This window comes from Ahaetulla prasina, chromosome 3, assembly GCF_028640845.1.
Source record: "Ahaetulla prasina isolate Xishuangbanna chromosome 3, ASM2864084v1, whole genome shotgun sequence".
Taxonomy (NCBI): Eukaryota; Metazoa; Chordata; class Lepidosauria; order Squamata; family Colubridae; genus Ahaetulla; species Ahaetulla prasina.
Genome location: NC_080541.1, coordinates 100,920,962 through 100,939,905, shown reverse-complemented (window position 1 = coordinate 100,939,905; position 18,944 = coordinate 100,920,962). Strand labels below are relative to the sequence as shown.

The window sequence follows — 18,944 nt, the reverse complement described above, 5'->3', positions numbered from 1 at the left end:
AGGAAAAAAGAGTCAGGCAACAAAACAGTCTCAAAACAGTCTTGAAACAGTCTCAAAATATTGGAATATTGTTAAATCCTCCTGTTAAAAACATTTATAACTTCCCATAGAAATTATGAATTAGTTATAAATCAGAATGATAAATAATAGCAATCGAATCGAATCGAATCAAATTCCTTTTTGGCCAAGTGTGATTGGACACACAAGGAATTTGTCTTGGTACATATGCTCTCAATGTACATAAAAGATACATTTCTTAATAATAATAATAATAATAATAATAATAATAATAATAATAATAATAATAATAATAATAATAATAATAATAATTTAATTTTTATACCGCCCTTCTCCCGAAGGACTCAGGGTGGTGAACAGCCAAGTAAAACCATACAATATATTACAATAAAAACTATTTACAAAACTTATTCCATATGGCCTAAATTTAAATATAAAATACATAATATAAAAATAAATCCCATTTAAAACGAATTAAAAACCCCTATTAAGCCAGTCCTGCTCGGAAGAATAGGTATGTTTTCAGCTCGCGGCGAAAAGTCCGAATCATAAGGTACAACACTTAATGATATTCATAGGGAACAAATAAGCAATCAAATCATATTAGGAAACAGTCAATATAAATATAAATCGTAAGGATACCAGCAACAAGGTTACAGTTATACAGTCATAAGTGGGATGAGATGGGTGGTAGGAATGATGAGAAGATTAATAGTAATGCAGACTTAATAACTAGTTTGACAGTGTTGAGGGAATTATTTGTTTAGCAGAGTGATGGCATTCGGGAAAAAACTGTTCTTGTGTCTAGTTGTTCTGATGTGCAGTGCTCTATAGCATCGTTTTGAGGTAGGAATTGAAACAGTTTATGTCCAGGATGTGAGGGGTCTGTAAATATTTTCACAGCCCTCTTTTTAACTCGTGCAGTATACATGTCCTCAATTGAAGGCAGGTTGGTATATAATATAATGTATTTTAGCACAGAAAAGAAAAAAAATCATCTGTTGAAGATTAAGGAATATCCAAATCAGTCCAAAGGGAACTGAAACATAAATTTAAATTCTATTGATTTCAATTGGATTTGTAAAGATGATAAAATAAATTTACATTTAAAAAAGAATTGAAATTTTAAAAGGAGGCATTACATAGCTGACTGCAAGCCTATAAATTTCCCAGAACTCCCACAGCTCTTATTACCAAATTTTGGTGATAAATTATCAAAAAACAAAATGCAATTTCCTATCATATTTCAACAGAAAAAGAATATTCAAATATTGTATAGGCTTTGATTCAGAGTTAACACATGCAAAATATAAAAATAATCCACACAACCGCTATTCTTTGATGGACCCCAAATTAATCTATAGCCATACATTCTGATGACAGCACAGGTCAGAGACCCACTTGCTGCAGACCTTAGATGCATCTTTAAAAACTGGCTGTCAAAAGGTTGCCTGCTCGTCCATCAGACAATAAGAGTAAAAAAGAAGAGAAAAAGTGTAAGTATTTGAGCGTGGGACAGACTGCTCAGCTGGCAATGTTGATTATGCAGAAAGCTGCTTTGTTAGCATTTTTTCATCAGTTTTTATGCTCTACTTTTCACTGAACACTTCATTAAAGGCAAATCTATTGTTCCAAAAGAACACAAGGCAACAGAGATAAACATTAGGAATCCAACTTAAAACATCATCTTAATCAAGTCAATCTTTAGATAAGGATGGCTTCTCAAAACCAATATAAACATCTAGATTTTTTGTGCCTCTGTGAAGTACTGTCTACTTAAGCATATGGAACCACTTTGCTTTTATTTCTTGGTACAGGTAGTCCTCGACTTACAACCACAATTGAGCCCAAAATTTCTGTTGTTAAGTGAGACATTTGTTAAGTGAGTTTTGCCCCCTTTTACGATCTTTCTTTCCACAGTTGTTAATAATAATAACAATAATAACAATAACAACAACAACAACAACAACAACAACAACAACAATAATAATAATAATAATGTTTTAATTTGTATACCGCCCTTCTCCCGAAGGACTCAGGGCGGTGAACAGGCAGATAAAATACAGACATACACAATAGTTAAAACAACCCTTAAAAACTGATTTAAATTTGCCCAAAAATTAAAATAACATACATCCCCATAAAATTACAAAAATTTAAAAACCCATCAAATTCAGTTAAAATTTAAAGGTAAAAATCAAGCTAGTCCAGCCATACGAAATAAATAGGTTTTAACTTCGCGGCGAAAGGTCCTAAGGTCAGGTAGTTGTCAAAGCCTGAGGGGAAGTTCGTTCCACAGGGTCGGAGCCCCCACAGAGAAGGCCCTCCCCCTGGGGGCCACCAGTCGACACTGTTTGGCTGACGGCACCCTGAGGAGTCCCTCTCTGTGGGAACGCACCGGACGATGGGAGATAGAGGCCAGCAGTAGACTGTCCCGTAAATAGCCCGGTCCTAAGCCATGGAGTGCTTTAAAGGTGGTAACCAATACCTTGAAGTGCACCGGAAAACAACAGGTAGCCAGTGCAGTCTGCGCAGGATAGATGTTACGTGGGAGCTCCGAACCGCTCCCTCAATAACCCGCGCAGCTGCGTTCTGGACTAGCTGAAGTCTCCGGGTGCTCTTCAAGGGGAGCCCCATGTAGAGAGCATTGCAGTAGTCCAGGCGAGAGGTAACGAGAGCATGAGTGACCGTGCATAAGGCATCCCGGTCCAGGAAGGGACGCAACTGGTGGATCAGGCGAACCTGATAAAAAGCTCTCCTGGAGACGGTCGCCAAATGATCTTCAAAGGACAACCGACCATCCAGGAGCACGCCCAAGTTGCGTACCTTCTCCATTGGGGCCAATGACTCACCCCCAACAGACAGCTGCATCTGCAGCTGACTGTACCAAGGTGCCGGCATCCACAGCCACTCTGTCTTGGAGGGATTAAGCTTGAGCCTGTTCCTCCCCATCCAGACCCGTACGGCTTCCAAACACCAGGACAGCACTTTGACAGCTTCACTGGGGTGGCCCGGGGTGGAAAAGTACAGCTGAGTGTCATCAGCGTACAGTTGGTATCTCACCCCAAAGCCACTGATGATCTCACCCAGCGGCTTCATATAGATGTTGAACAGGAGGGGTGAGAGAATCGACCCCTGCGGCACCCCACACATGAGGCACCTTGGAGTCGATCTCTGCCCCCCTGTTAACACCGTCTGCATCCGGTCAGAGAGGTAGGAGGAGAACCACCGATAAACAGTGCCTCCCACTCCCAAACCCTCCAACCAGCACAGCAGGATACCATGGTTGATGGTATCAAAAGCCGCTGAGAGGTCTAATAGGACCAGGGCAGAGGAGTAACCCTTATCCCTGGCCTTCCAGAGATCATCCACCAGTGCGACCAAAGCTGTCTCCGTACTGTATCCGGGCCGGAAGCCGGACTGGAACGGGTCTAGATAGACAGCTTCATCCAGGTACTGGGGTAGCTGACATGCCACCGCACTCTCTACAACCTTCGCCGTGAAGCGAAGATTGGAGACTGGCCGGTAATTCCCTAAAATAGCTGGGTCCAGGGAAGGCTTCTTGAGGAGGGGTCTCACCACCACCTCTTTCAAGGCAGCGGGAAAGACCCCCTCCTGCAAAGAAGCATTTGTAATCCCCCGGAGCCAGCCTCGTGTCACCTCCTGAGTAGCCAGTACTAACCAGGAGGGGCACGGATCCAGTAAACATGTGGTGGCATTCAGCCTACCCAGCAACCTGTCCATGTCCTCGGGAGTCACAGGATCAAAATCATCCCAAACCACCTCAACAAGACGGGTCTCGGAACCCTCGCCTGGATCTACCCAATTTTGGTCCAATCCGTCCCGAAGCTGAATGATTTTATCGTATAGATAACCGTTAAACTCCTCGGCACGCCCTTGTAGGGGGCCCTCCCACCCCTCCTGTTGAAGGAGAGAGCGGGTTACCTGAAACAGGGCGGCCGGGCGGTTATCTGCCGACGCAATGAGGGAGGAAACGTAGGAACGCTTCGCATCCCTCAGTGCCACTAGGTAGGTCCTGCTATAGGACCTAACTAGTGTCCGGTCAGCCTTGGAACGGCTGGATCTCCAGACACTCTCTAGGCGTCTTCTCCGGCATTTCATCTCCCTCAGCTCCTCGGAGAACCAAGGAGCTAGTTGAGACCGACGCCGGGTCAGAGGCCGCAAAGGCACGACACGGTCCAAAGCTCCAGCCGCGGCCTGTTCCCAGGCCGCAACTAGTTCTTCAGTCGTGTCGTGGGCCAGGTGCTCGGGAAACGGCCCAAGCTCCGTCAGGAACCTCTCCGGGTCCATCAGGCGCCTGGGACGGAACCAATGCATTGGTTCCGTCTCCCTGCGGTGGTGAGTAGCGGTCAGAAAGTCTAGACGAAGGAGAAAATGATCTGACCATGACAAAGGTTCGACAACTAAATCATTTAAAACCAGATCATTCAACCACTGGCCAGAGATAAAAATCAAGTCTAGGGTGCCTCCCCCGATTGTTGTGTCTTGCCCGCCCTCAGAGCAGCCGGGGCCTTCTTACCTGCTCCCGAACACTGAGGAATGTATGCCTCCCGGCCCAAGTCCTGGCTCCATGCCCACACAAACTGCAGAAGAAGGAGCATCTCCCGGCCCCAGCCCTGACTCCATGCCCAGGCAAACGGAGCAGCTAGACCCCTCCCCCTCCTCCACAGCATGTGAGCCTGAGGAGGGTTTATTCCCAACAGCTGCTGATTGGTGTGACCCTCGCATCAGAAGGCTGGATAGGCGGAGGCAACAGAAGGAAGGGAGGGGCAGGCCTTAATGAGTGCTGAGTCATGGAGCCACACCCCATGGCCTATATAAAGGATCTGCTTTCTGGCAGTCTCTGAGTCAGGCAAAGTCGAACTTATCTTGCTGAAGTCACTTACTGGTCTCCTGCCTGCTCTGAGGACTTTGCTAGGACTTTGGGCAGAGCTGCAGAGGCAAGCCTGATTCGGATTTCCCTGACCCGGCCGTCAGCGGAGGAGTGGGACACGACACCGATGTGGGTAGGGCCGTCAATTAATTGAATCAGGTCCATGGCCGTCATGGAAGCCATGAACTCCTGAGCTGCCGAGAATGCCACGCCGGCTGATGGCAAATTGAAATCCCCCATGACCAACAGTCTAGGGGTTTCAACTGCCAACCTGGCCAGCAACTCCAACAGCTCAGGCAGGGCTGTTGTCACGCAGCAAGGAGCCAGGTACGTGATCAGCAAGCCCACCTTAAGTGAATCATTGCAGTTGATAAATCAGTAATCAGTCGTTAAATAAATCGGGCTTCATTGACTTTGCTTGTGAGAAGGTCACAAAAGATGATCACATGACCTTGGGACACAGCAATGGTCATAAATATGAAACAGTTTCCACAGTTTGATTGTGGGGATTTTGAAAAAGTCAGGGCTATGGAAAACGTTCATAAGTCACATTTTTCAGGGCCATTGTAACTTTGAACAGTCACTAAACGAACTGCTGTAAATCAAGGACTATTTGTATACTGCTCATCAATATACAGGGTTACAGAATAGGGTTAAAACTATGTCTGCTATGTTGCCACTAGCAGAAACAAACCAAATTTTGTCTTGCTTCAAATAATGTAGCATGATGGGAAATAATATCCAAGCCACAAAATTATGCTATAGGAAAAAAAGAAAGTAGAAGACAAAGGGGCATGTTTAATTTTACAAACAATCCATGCATGTTTTTTTTCCCCAAAAATAAATTCCACTGTGTTCAATAGGCCTTTTGTAATGAATGTGCATATGAATGTGTTAACTGACATTCCTAACACAGCGGAAGTTATTACAACAACAGAATAGAAATAAATTAAACATTTCATCAGCAATTTCCCAGGAAAGATTTCATATTAATCCAGCAAATCATGCACATACATATCTCCTGCATAATTTATGGAGATGCAAATGAACTTCTACAGTTGCATATCATAATACAGTAATCATTCTTCTGAGGCTGTAATTCTGAATCCAGTTGAAATCTTCAAAGTTCATATTCACATATGCTTGTTAGGAAATTGGATCTCCTTCAGTCTTCTCCTTCCTTGTCATACTTTTGACACAATAATTGAAAATCTTCAGATTCTTCCAAAGACTGTGATAGTGCTTTCCTGTTTCTCCCTTGTCTCATTCTTTCTGCAATATAGCTTTCTGCAATATATGTAGAACTTGAATTTACAAGATTGCAAACTTCATTTAACAGTCTGCCAATTCCATATATTGTTGAGTTTGGGTACCCAGGATGTTGTTGGCATACCATTTCAGTGGTTAATAGTTTCCCTTTCTAAGCTAGCTAGCTACGATTTCTACTACCCTACATTTCACATTCTGGAACTGTACTATCCATGCTGAATTTCTTTGCCTTCTTTCCTTTATTTCTTGAGACCAAAATACTTTCAATCCATATCTCAGAAGAAGTCAATTCTATATTTTTCCACTGTTACCTGTATATAATACTGACAAAACCCTGTCTGATCTGTATAATATAGAAATGATTGTGAAAATCCTTAATAAAGAAAGAAATTATTACCCCTGAGAAATGGAACTCAGAATAAAGGTGTGGCAATAATAATTATGTTTCTGGTAATTCAATATCCCCCTGGATTGCTCATTTAAGTACACAGCAGTCCTTCCTATTTGACCATGTCCAGTTGGTGGTGTAACTCCCTGGATGTTGACCTAAGATGTGTTATAGAGACCTATCATATTTTCTACACTTTTTGAACGAAACTACGTTCTTCTGCTGTTGAATTATCCTCAAGTTCAGTAATAAGATGGGTAATAGTAAATGAACTGAATTAAATACAGATGAGGGACAGGGCAGTGGTGGGATTCAGCCAGTTCACACCACTTCGGGAGAACCGGTTGTTAACTTTCTAAGCAGTTTGGCAAACTGGTTGTTGGAAGAAATCATTAGGGCAGAGAACTGGTTGTTAAATTACTTAAATCCCACCACTGGGACAGGGGGATATTAGTGAGTAGGAAAACAAATTTTGATTTTGAGGATTAATTTACCTTGGATGGGGTTAGATTTCTGAAAGAGGAATTCTGCAATCTGAGACCATATTTAATGCCATATTTAAGTCACTTGCAAATATTCTTTGAACCATCATTCAGATTTGTGCCTTAACTGTGTTACAATTAAAATATTGTAATTGACTCCATGTGTTTAATTAAACTATTTTTTATTCAGAATGATTCTATTTTTATATTTTGCTTGAGCAAAAAGGCAAGATAATAAAATCAATCTCTCAATCAATTTTTCTTACTGAAACATGCATTTCGACGAAATCCCATTCGTCATCTCCTAGAAGCACAAAGCTGTAAACACCTAGCCTGAAGATGATGAATGAGACTTCGTCGAAATGTCGCCAAGACACTTCCAATTTTACACGGGAGAAAACCCGAACAACCAAAGACCTACATACAAACACCCGTGAAAACCTCAGAATCTATATATCTATATATCTATATATCTATATATCTATCTATATATCTATATATATATATATAAAATTACAGGAACATACACAAAAACCTCCAACATAACACTGTGAATTACAGTTAAGAACTTAAAAACCACAAAGTGAGAGAAATAATAAATAATGCATGGCTAAAATCATCAGTTAGCATTTAACTATGCCGTCAAAGTGGTAAAAGTTGTAATTTTCAGTTTTTTTAAAAAAACCATTATAAATATTTTTTATTTTTAACTTCCTATCTCCTCCTCCTAGCTGTAGGATTTTCTGTTTCCCCTATAATTTCTTTTCGTACTTTATAATTAAGGTTTTTCAATGGATTAAATTTTTTGTTTTAACACTTGAATATTTAACTTTTTGCATTTAACTTTGCAATTATTAGATTTCTCCCATATGTTTAAAAGATATCAACGGCACAAATAATGTGTAGTAGATATATATTAGTAGAATAACACTAGGCAAATATTTATCTGTTGTGATAAACTTTTCCTATTTCCAAATCTTTCTATTATATCCTCTGTTTTCCCTCTTCTACTGTCTCCTAGACCAGCACAGTTCTCCAGTTAAATGCCGACTCTAGTCTAGTGTTCCCTTCCAAAAAAATTCTTTTGTTAAAGTGTTATTTAGAAAAATATTGCTTAGGCAGTCTTCCTCAGATTTTTATTTTGCAAGATTATTAGTCATATACTTTTTAGTCTATAGGAAAAAAATAATATGAAATCCATACAAAATAATAATACTTCTTTTAAAGCTTAATCAATTACATTAATGAAGTGCTTTAGCAAGATAGCCAAAAGGGATATATTGGTTGACAGTTCTTTAAGACCACTTTAGACATTTTGTAGTTAGTCAAAATTTCATCAAAATATAATAGTCGACAATATTAAAACCAATTAATAGATTTAAACTAAGAAAAAAAAAGCAGAGAGAGATATGAATCCCATATACTACAGATTGCTTGATGAAAATCTTAATAGGATTAAATGCATAGTCCAGAATTAAAATAATTTAAGAAAGGAGTGTCGTAAAGGAAAATCTGGAATTGGGTGTTGGCAGCAGTTTCCTATGCAAGCAACTGTTCAACAGAGAAGTCCAAAAGCATCCAGGGAAAGGACAAACAAAGATACATCCATTATGACATCATCACACAAATTCTGTGACTTACATACGTGCATCAGACATTTGAAAACAAGTTGGAGAATTCTGGGTGAATAAATGGTAAACTAAATATCTCCAAAAGATGATGATGCAACAACTGATGACAGATGGGTTAGTGGTAAATTCAGTCCAATGGAACCTCTCTGGATAAGAAGAGGATGAGAAACTGCCCACCTGACCTTCAGATAGTTGCTCCTTTCAACTTTCTCAGAAAGTAGTTGTCCTGTTGGTCTGAGGTGGGGGAGACAAGGGAAGTCATCAAGCTCTCAACTGCAGTGGAGCCTTTGAGAATACTGAGTTTGTCTACTTCACTTTCTAATCACTTTTTGGTTTACAATTATTTCAAAATTAAAAAGATTTTCCAAACAATATTTGAAAAACTACCTGGTAAGTAAAGCTTCATCCTAAAAGAGAAGAAAAGCTAACAATTTAAGGAACTGTAAAAGTAAAATGACAAAAAGCTACTTAACTTAATTTTTTAAAAAAGGTTTAAATTGAGATAAAGAACTAGACAAATTTGGAATATTAGAACTTTTGCTATGACTTTTGAAAAACTTTTGTTTTGTGGCCATGTGAATTGTTCAGTCCATTAAGAAAAAGTTTATTGGCTGAAGGTTGAAAATAGAAACAAAGAAACTTGAGATCTTGGGAATACAAAATATGACACTAGAGGGAACTAAAGATCTAGGGAGGAAAAAGAAAAAGTGTAATTTATAAAATGATAGACAAAAGTCCATCATTTGAGACATTTAATTTGTTTAAGAACTGCAGAAAGAAATATATAATTAAAATGACAATAATAATCTCTGCAACTGTAAATACATTATTTCAAGAAATTTCTAAAGAAGTAAAAGATGTGAAAGGACAACATGGAAGAATTTATAGACAGACAGGATGAAGAAGTGAAAAAATCCCAGCTAATGTAGATGTAATAAAGAAAATAAAGAATCTGGATTATAAGGAGAGGTGATAATCAAAGTGGAATTACAAATGATAAACCATGAGATTTAATATAATCTGGGCAAGGATTTATTGCTGTATTTACAAAAAAAAAAAAAGTTTCTGAAGCCTTGAAGAAATTTTTGAGAAAGAAAAATTTGAATGGAGATTCAATCTCATGACAGCAACTTGATTAATTAAAGATTAAAATTGGCAGAAGCAAAAGAAAGGAATATAACATTGACTTATTTGATCAGGATTAAAATGAGAACTATTTCTATAAAAGTCCAGATACCTTTTAGAGACTTCTTGCTGACACCTGGATAGAAAAGACAATGTTTTGGATTTACAAATGAGTGAAGGAACTATGTGAAGAAGTGAATTACGTTTTTTATCTCATAAGAGGTGGGGAAATATTAATTTGTTGGTAATTGTTGCAAGGAAGCTAAGTAGTTATTTCTTTAAATATTCTTTTTTAATTTCTTCTCTTTTCTTATTTTCCCGGTGCATTTTGTATTTCTCTTCTAGTCTTTTCTTTCTTTCTGATCTCAGTTTGTATGGTCCTTTTGTATTGTACAACTTTAAAAAAGGATTTTTAGAAAAGACATTAGAATGCATATTCATACATGGCATTTGTGTGATGATGTCACTATGCATGTGCTCTTATTTTGGCATCATCCTGACTTGTTGCATATAGCATTAGAGAAAACTAGTGGCCAGTCTGAGATCATGAAATCACTGCAGTACACATATGCTTCCACCTTTTTTTATTAACTGCACTAACATTTAAACAGTGTAAAATGTATTTGTTTCTGAAACAAATTCTCTGTATTTTTCTAAATATTTGGATGTCTTAATCAAAGTTGTAATGTTTCAAAGTTCAAATGCATAAGTATTTGCAATGAAAGTATAGAAAAAAATTTATAGAAATATGAGTTTTATATAAAATGGTTCAGAATTACTTACAGTACAAAGTGTCTCAAATGTTTTCTCAGAAACGAAAGATCCATCAAGCCCAAAAAGGAATATAGATGCATAGGAGAGCATTCCCCCAAGAATAATGAGATTGTTCATGTAAGGACTGGACATCTTTATTAGCCTTTGGGAGAAAAAAACACAATTGCTATAAATCAATTCAATATGATTTTTGTAGATCAATATTCAACCTAGCTCTTTTTAATATCTTAGATTGCAAGTATTGTACTAGAAACATTTTCTTCAAAAACCAACATATTAACAGAGGGAACAACAATAGGAGCCCAAAAACAAAAACCCCTACAATTACCAACAATAACTTCTAAACGTATCACTGCATATATCTTAATGTCATCATTAGAATTATTCTAAATCTAATAAATTTAATAAATAATTTTAATTTTTTTTAAATACATTTAAATTTATTAAAGCAGCTTAGAGGCACTCAATAATGACATGGGTAATATATAAATTTGATAAATAAACAAATGAAATAAGTTAGAATAAGAAACTATTGTTTCCTGTTCTATGGAAAAACTTGAAAACCCACAGGAAAAAAAGTATAATATCCCACTTTTCTAAAGTAACTTTTGGTTCTTCAAAAGCTTCAGCATTTATCAGTCTCTTCCAAAAAGTTTTTATTGGTCAAAAAAGGTTTATACAAATACATATCAGGTATGGTAAATTTTCATTTTTCTTATACAAGATAAGAATTTTACTCAAAATTTTAAACACATACAACAGCCATATGGCAAGCAGGTGATACGAAGTAGCTAAGTTTATCAATCTTACATACGCAATAAAGAAGGGTCAAGAATAATCAAAATATCATACAAAGGAGAATAAGGAAAAAACACAATACAAATATCATTGTCACTTCCTAGTTTTGGATCTCAGAACTCTGGGTTCAGCCTGACCCAACTCCAGGGCCGCAACAGCGGCAGCCGCCTCCCCATGGTCTATAACTCCTTCTTCAACTCCTGGATCATCTAATTCCAGGAGGGCTTTGTGTTCCTCCACGAGGCCGCAGCCTCCATAATTGTACTAATTTTTTCGTAATGCCCTCCCGGAAAATCATCAATCCTCTGGCATCAGCCATCTGAAGCCCACTCCTTCTGGTACAATTTGCTTGACAAAAGTAATATTTCTTTCTCATTTCACGTACCTGTCTGGGAATCTGCCTCAGAATGGCTATCTCCTGCCCCTATAAGTCAGTGCCCCACTCCTATGTTTTCTAAGAATTTCATCTCGTCTCTCTTCTCACAAATTTGACATGAACCTCTCTAGGAACTGCATGCGTGCGTGCATATTGTAATTAACTCTATAAACTCGATCCACATCCCAATTCATAAGTCAACACCTCTCCCAAGAAATTCTCCCAACAGTTTAGTCACAACATCTCTCAAGTCTTCTTGGTCCACTTCTTCCAGATTTTGAAACCTAAGGAAATAAGACATTTTATCCATCTGTAGTCCAAGCACAGCATTGCCTGTCGCCTCCTCTCTTTTCTGCACTGCCCGATCTCTCCCTCCAGACCTTCCACTTTCTGCTTGTTTTCTGCTGAGACTTGTTGAGTGTCCTTTAAAATCCTTTTGGATAGTCACAATTTCTGCTCTTATTTCATCCAGTTTCTTGTCCATATTAGATAACTTTTCCAAAATTCTCCATTTCTCCAGCAGTTGGTCTCTGACCTTTTGCCATTTAAAAGAATTTTTTAAAATCCTCAGGCAAGCACAGTATCCTTGTAATTTCCTCCGGATCCACCAGGGGGCACTCACAGGAGCAACGAGTCCAGAGTACAGTTAGTCAACCAGGAAGCCGAAGGGAAGTGATGTCATCAAGATTCTCATAGTGAAGGCGGAAGCTGGACGCCACCATTGTTCCCCAGAGGGGGGGGCCTCAAACCCTCCCTCCTAAATTTCTCCATCACCTCTTCTCTCCAGAGCTCCACAAAACCGTAATCTTGTTATTTTAAGTTCTCTCTCCAAAGTGATTCGCTCCTTCCAACCGCAGGGGAGAAAACCCCCGCACCGGAGCACTCCACCACGCCACCGATATCTCCTTCCCTTCTCCTTCCTCAATTCTTCTCCGTTCCTGTTCGCCACCAGGCTGCTGCAATTGTAAATCCAAAGCCCCGGTGTCACCGGGCACAGCGGCCCAGGCGACGACCAAAGTAATGGCCGCGGCCTGAGGCCTCCGAACCCCTCCGAGCCTAGGACGCGCCAGCATCGGTCCCCCCAGTCCTGTATGTCGGCTGGGAGACCCCTGGCGAGCCGTCCGTGCGGCAGGTGTCCTTTTCGGAACACCTGGCCCCTGAGGGCCTCGGAGGCGGCCGGATTCGGACACTGGAGGCAGGAGAGGCACCTCCAGATGTCCGTTGCCGCCGGATACCGGAAGTCGTCTCCTCGCATTTATCAGTCTCAATAAACTATATATTTAACTGTTACATCAAGAGATGAGCATACAGTGTTATCAAAAAATTTAAAGAAAAAAGGACAGAATCATTTGCCAAAACTGGACACTAACCAGCAGACCACTTGTGAGGCAAGCATGATACAGAACTTTGCTATGTTGTTGGAACTGCTGTAACTTTGATCTGATAAGATATATAATGTGTGCTATATTTGATATCCCTTTTGTCATGGGAACATCATGCCCTGATTACCACAGGATTCTTTGTTGCTACTATCCACTGTAGGGAGACAAGATTTGTTCTATCAGTCCCCATTTGGAGACTGATGGACCATGATGAGTTGATGATCAGGGAAATGGGGGTTGTTGTTCCTGGTCTGCTACATAGTCCATGTGAAGATGGCGGGATCTCAAAGGCTGACCTTTCAAATGGCTGCTGCCCTGTTGAATATCATTCTGCCCTGTCCCAGATAATCTTCCAGAAGTCCCTTAAAATACAGTTGTATCATCAAGCTTGGGGATCTCAAGATAATGGTGAATTAGTGAGATGACTGTATTGCTCTCTGTGCTACTCTGTCATTGAGAGAGGTATTTGGTATTTTTTTGGTACCAAATACCAATTTTGGTAAATTGATATTTTTAATTGTATAATGCTTTTTGTTAGTTTTTATTCTGTGTTTTTATTGTATGCCATTCAGAGTCATGTTCTGTGAGATAGGTGGCTATGTAAATATGCTAAATAAATGCTACACACGCACACATACACACACAGTATAGCATATTTAGCATATTTATATAGCCACCCATTGCACAGAACATGATTCTGGGTGGCATACAATATACTTGTGTGTGTGTGTGTGTGTGTAATATATTATGTATAAGTATATATATGTATATCCTGTTTCCCCCAAAATAAGACATCCCCTGATAATAAGCCCAATTGGGCTTTTGAGCACATGGCAATAAGGCCAAGCGCTTATTTCAGGGTTCAAAAAAATATAAGACAGGGTCTTATTTTCAGGGAAACACGGTATATTTATGTGTATTCCCACAAGGTAGAATTGTTGTTTCAACTGTATATTCTGATAGTTTAACGACACTATATCATCGGGAATAAGAGAAGATTTTTACACTGAAGAAGCATAAAGCCCTCTGGTATTTCAACAATGTAATATAAGAAAGGTAATAGGCAAAAGAATTAGTAGCCCAATCCTGCATATAAATGATTGCATGACTGGAAATTGAATTCTTATCTTTTTGTAAATTTGAAAGTCAACTATAATTTCTAATTTCTAATTGGCCTTTTGATCAAAAGAAGAAAGAGTCAAGCTAGAGCTTTTCTTCCAAGATCTTCTCCCACATAGATTTGTTTTTTATCATTTAGAATTTATCTTCTAAAGGGCCATGCTGATAGTACAAAGATAACTTTTATCCAAAGATTAAGGAAGAAGCAAATCCATGCTTTCATCCACATTAATTCTGTCTCCAGGTATGGTTCTGCATTTCACACACATTTGGAAATTGCAAAAACAGAAGGCAGGAATTTAGACTGAATGATGTCTTGCTTCTCGTGTTCTCTATGGATATAAATATGGATTCTACAGTATCTGGCTTAGCACTTTTGCCTTCTTTAAAACAATAGGATTATAATTGTTACCTGTAGTAAACAGCTATACCAGCTACACTTATTATGGATGCATGCTGAGATAACATTTAAACAGTGTAAAATGTATTTGTTTCTGAAACAAATTCTGTATTTTCTAAATATTTGGATGTCTTAATCAAAGTTGTAATGTTTCAAAGTTCAAATGCATAAGTATTTGCAATGAAAGTATAGAAAAAATTTATAGAAATATGAGTTTTATATAAAATGGTTCAGAATTACTTACAGTACAAAGTGTCTCAAATGTTTTCTCAGAAACGAAAGATCCATCAAGCCCAAAAGGAATATAGATGCATAGAGCATTCCCCAAGAATAATGAGATTGTTCATGTAAGGACTGGACATCTTTATTAGCCTTTGGGAGAAAAAAACACAATTGCTATAAATCAATTCAATATGATTTTTGTAGATCAATATTCAACCTAGCTCTTTTTAATATCTTAGATTGCAAGTATTGTACTAGAAACATTTTCTTCAAAACCAACATATTAACAGAGGAACAATAGGAGCCCAAAACAAAACCCCTACAATTACCAACAATAACTTCTAAACGTATCACTGCATATATCTTAACGTCATCATTAGAATTATTCTAAATCTAATAAATTTAATAAATAATTTTAATTTTTTTAAAATACATTTAAATTTATTAAAGCAGCTTAGAGGCACTCAATAATGACATGGGTAATATATAAATTTGATAAATAAACAAATGAAATAAGTTAGAATAAGAAACTATTGTTTCCTGTTCTATGGAAAAACTTGAAAACCCACAGGAAAAAAAGTATAATATCCCACTTTTCTAAAGTAACTTTTGGTTCTTCAAAAGCTTCAGCATTTATCAGTCTCTTCCAAAAAGTTTTTATTGGTCAAAAAAGGTTTATACAAATACATATCAGGTATGGTAAATTTTCATTTTTCTTATACAAGATAAGAATTTTACTCAAAATTTTAAACACATACAACAGCCATATGGCAAGCAGGTGATACGAAGTAGCTAAGTTTATCAATCTTACATACGCAATAAAGAAGGGTCAAGAATAATCAGAATATCATACAAAGGAGAATAAGGAAAACCAACACAATACCAAATATCATTGTCACTTCCTAGTTTTGGATCTCAGAACTCTGGGTTCAGCCTGACCCAACTCCAGGCAAACAGCTGCAGCCGCCTCCCCCATGGTCTATAACCTCCTTCTTCAACTCCTGGATCATCTAATTCCAGGAGGGCTTTGTGTTCCTCCACGAGGCCGCAGCCTCCGCAATTGTACTAATTTTTTCGTAATGCCCTCCCGGAAAATCATCAATCCTCTGGCATCAGCCATCTGAAGCCCACTCCTTCTGGTACAATTTGCTTGACAAAAGTAATATTTCTTTCTCATTTCACGACCTGTCTGGGAATCTGCCTCAGAATGGCTATCTCCTGCCCCTATAAGTCAGTGCCCCACTCCTATGTTTTCTAAGAATTTCATCTCGCCTCTTCTCACAAATTTGACATGAACCTCTCTAGGAACTGCATGCGTGCATATTGTGAATTAACTCTCGGGAAGTTAATCACTACGGTAGATTTTTGTGCAGAATTTCAGAAATATAGAAATCTATCTACTTGCTTTATAATTAAGTTCAGATCAGTATTATTATGATTAAATACGTTTGATCTTTTATACTAAACAACTTGTTATATTACACAGTGGTTTAATTAGCTGGGGATTATGCTAACAATACACAGTGGAAAACACTAATTTTGATCAAACAGAATGAAAAGCTTTAATAAAATGTTTCCACATAAAGATATGTGTCAACCTTCCCAGGTAGACAAGACAGGAAACATAACCCAATGAATTCTACTTTTTTTTATAAGGCTATGTTAACAGAATCTTGTAGGTCTGAAACTACAAATGTCCTGCCATCTCCTTTACAGTCTGAGAATTTGCTGTGGGCAAGTATCCCTTCTGACCCTCTTTCTCTTCCCATTATACAGCTGCAGGTTATGCCCTCCCTTATCTGACTATTTTCTAACAGCATCTCTTCCCATTTCCCAAGGTTATATCCATATACCATTATAATACTTTAAAGGACTACTAATTTATATTTTTTTTAAAAATGTAGTCAAAATAAAGTAGTATTGAAACAGCTTCCAATGGAAGAAAATTCATTCGTTTGAGCCACTGAAATCAGGTGCATACAAGATGTGTTACTCAGTACTCCTCTTGAGTTCAGTAAAAGTGAACTCCTCTCCATAGAAATATATAATATTACAGTATTGCAATAAACTGGATGGGGAGAAACGGAAAATTAGGTGGGAGCATCCCAAACAGACTTGTGCACAAAGGAGTGTAGCCTCAACATTTCCCGTACCTGATCTAAAATGTACAACTTACTTCTGATTTCTGTTTTTGATGTTAAAGAACAAAAACGCACTGGCCATGATCATTCCCAAGATAGTAAGTGCTGAAAGAATACTGTAGAGAGGCAGAGAAATCTTACGAAGTTGCTTTTGGATAATTGTTCTATCCTTTGGAGGTTCTTTCCCTACAGTGAAAAGAAAAAAAGTAAATAAGTACAAATAGCTATCCCAGTTTTGTATATTCAACCTTATTTTCAACGTATCTACCTCCTATGACATGATAAGTTAGAGGTAAATTACAGAAGTCCAGTATATTGTGCTCCGATGAGCGGTGCATTCTTGAATCTGAATCTTGAAACTTTTGAGGCACTGGCCAAAATTGGGAGAACTTGAATGATCATACAACCATCTCATAGAGTCATAGGGCGGGAAGGGGATTTGGAATCCAACCCTTCTAGTCAATCCCCCTGCCCCAGACAAAAGTCTTTATTCCATCCCAGACAAATGGTTATCCAATCTTTTCTTGAAAACCTCCAGCAATGGAGCATCCACAACTCTAGGAGGCAAACTGTTCCATTGTTTTCACTGTCAGGAAATTTCTCCTTATTTCCAGGTTGGATCTCCCTCTGACGAACTTCCACCCATTACTCCCTGTCCCTCCCTCAAGTGCTTCAGAGAACAAACTGGGCCCCCCTTCCCTATGACAACCCTTCAAGTATTGGAATATGGCTATCATGTCACCCCCAAGCCTTCTCTTTGTTAGGCTAAACATACCAGGTCACGTTAGCCATTCACTGTATGGTTTAGCCTCCAGACCCCTTGTCATTTTTGTTGCTCTTCTCTGAACTCTATCTAGGGCCTCAGCATTATGGTGATATGAACTAGTTGCAGTATTCCAAGTGTGGCCTCTCCAGGGCAATATAGGAAGGTACTATCACTTCTTACGATCTTGATACTATCCCTCTGTTAATGCAGCCTAGGACTGTATCGGCTTTTTTGGCAGCTGCAGCACACTGTTGGCTCATACTTAAATGGTGATCCAGAAGGATACCTAGATCCTTCTCATAGGTACTACTGTTGAGCTAGGTACTGTCTATTCTGTACCTGTGTACCTGGTTTTTCCTGCCTAAATGCAAGTCCTTATTTTTCTTACCACTGAACTGCATCTTGTTGGCTAGGACCCAATGCTCAGGTCTGTCAAGATCCTTCTGAATCTTGAGTCTATCTTCATTAACGAGGTCACAAGTTTATGTCATTACATGAAATCTTATAAGATATTCGTATCTCATAAGAATCAGTGGATTCACCTTGATAAGCTGAAATAAGACTTGGATATTTCACAAGATTTCAGCCATTCTGCCATGCATTATTACTGAAAAAGCGTATAGAACCTGTAAATCAATAGTCATATTTTTCTGTCAGTATTTTTTTTTTGCTGGAATGGAGAATAAAGTTTAAAAGCATAAAGTTTAAAATAATGTTAACATGAATTAGAATTATTATTTTGGGTTCTGGTTTTTATCTAAATCTCCCATATAAGAGAGAAATCTTGAAGATTTAAAGTCACCTGAAAAATATTAAGGGGAGTTTTAGGGAAATTATTTGCTTTTTATCCAAAAGGAATTTTTCTTTCCTTCTTAAATTCTGAAAATTATTCCTCTTTATAGCAATAAAGTATTATATCCCGGATATGAGCAAAAATCTCTTTAAACCTGGAAAGGAACTGAATTGTTAATAGAGGAAATAATTGTTCTTAATCTACTTTTTCATACATTGATTGGCAGGATCAGTGTCAGTGACGACTCTTAGTAATTATGGCAGAAAAGACACCTTATTGGTTTTAATTGATCTCTTAATCACTACAGATTTCTTAAGGCAAACATTGGACTTTTCCCACAAGTACTTTTGAAATAGCTCTATTTGT

General features: G+C 38.3%; 1 protein-coding gene across 1 annotated transcript in view; it reads right to left on the bottom strand.

Annotated features, from left to right (window-relative positions):
• GABBR2 (gamma-aminobutyric acid type B receptor subunit 2) overlaps nucleotides 1-18,944 on the bottom strand; it is a 414,031-nt gene that overhangs the window by 127,906 nt on the left and 267,181 nt on the right. The window contains exon 11 of the mRNA XM_058177216.1: nucleotides 10,591-10,723. Within this exon, the coding sequence (XP_058033199.1) occupies nucleotides 10,591-10,723 (133 nt within the window). The remainder of the gene's footprint in view (nucleotides 1-10,590; nucleotides 10,724-18,944) is intronic.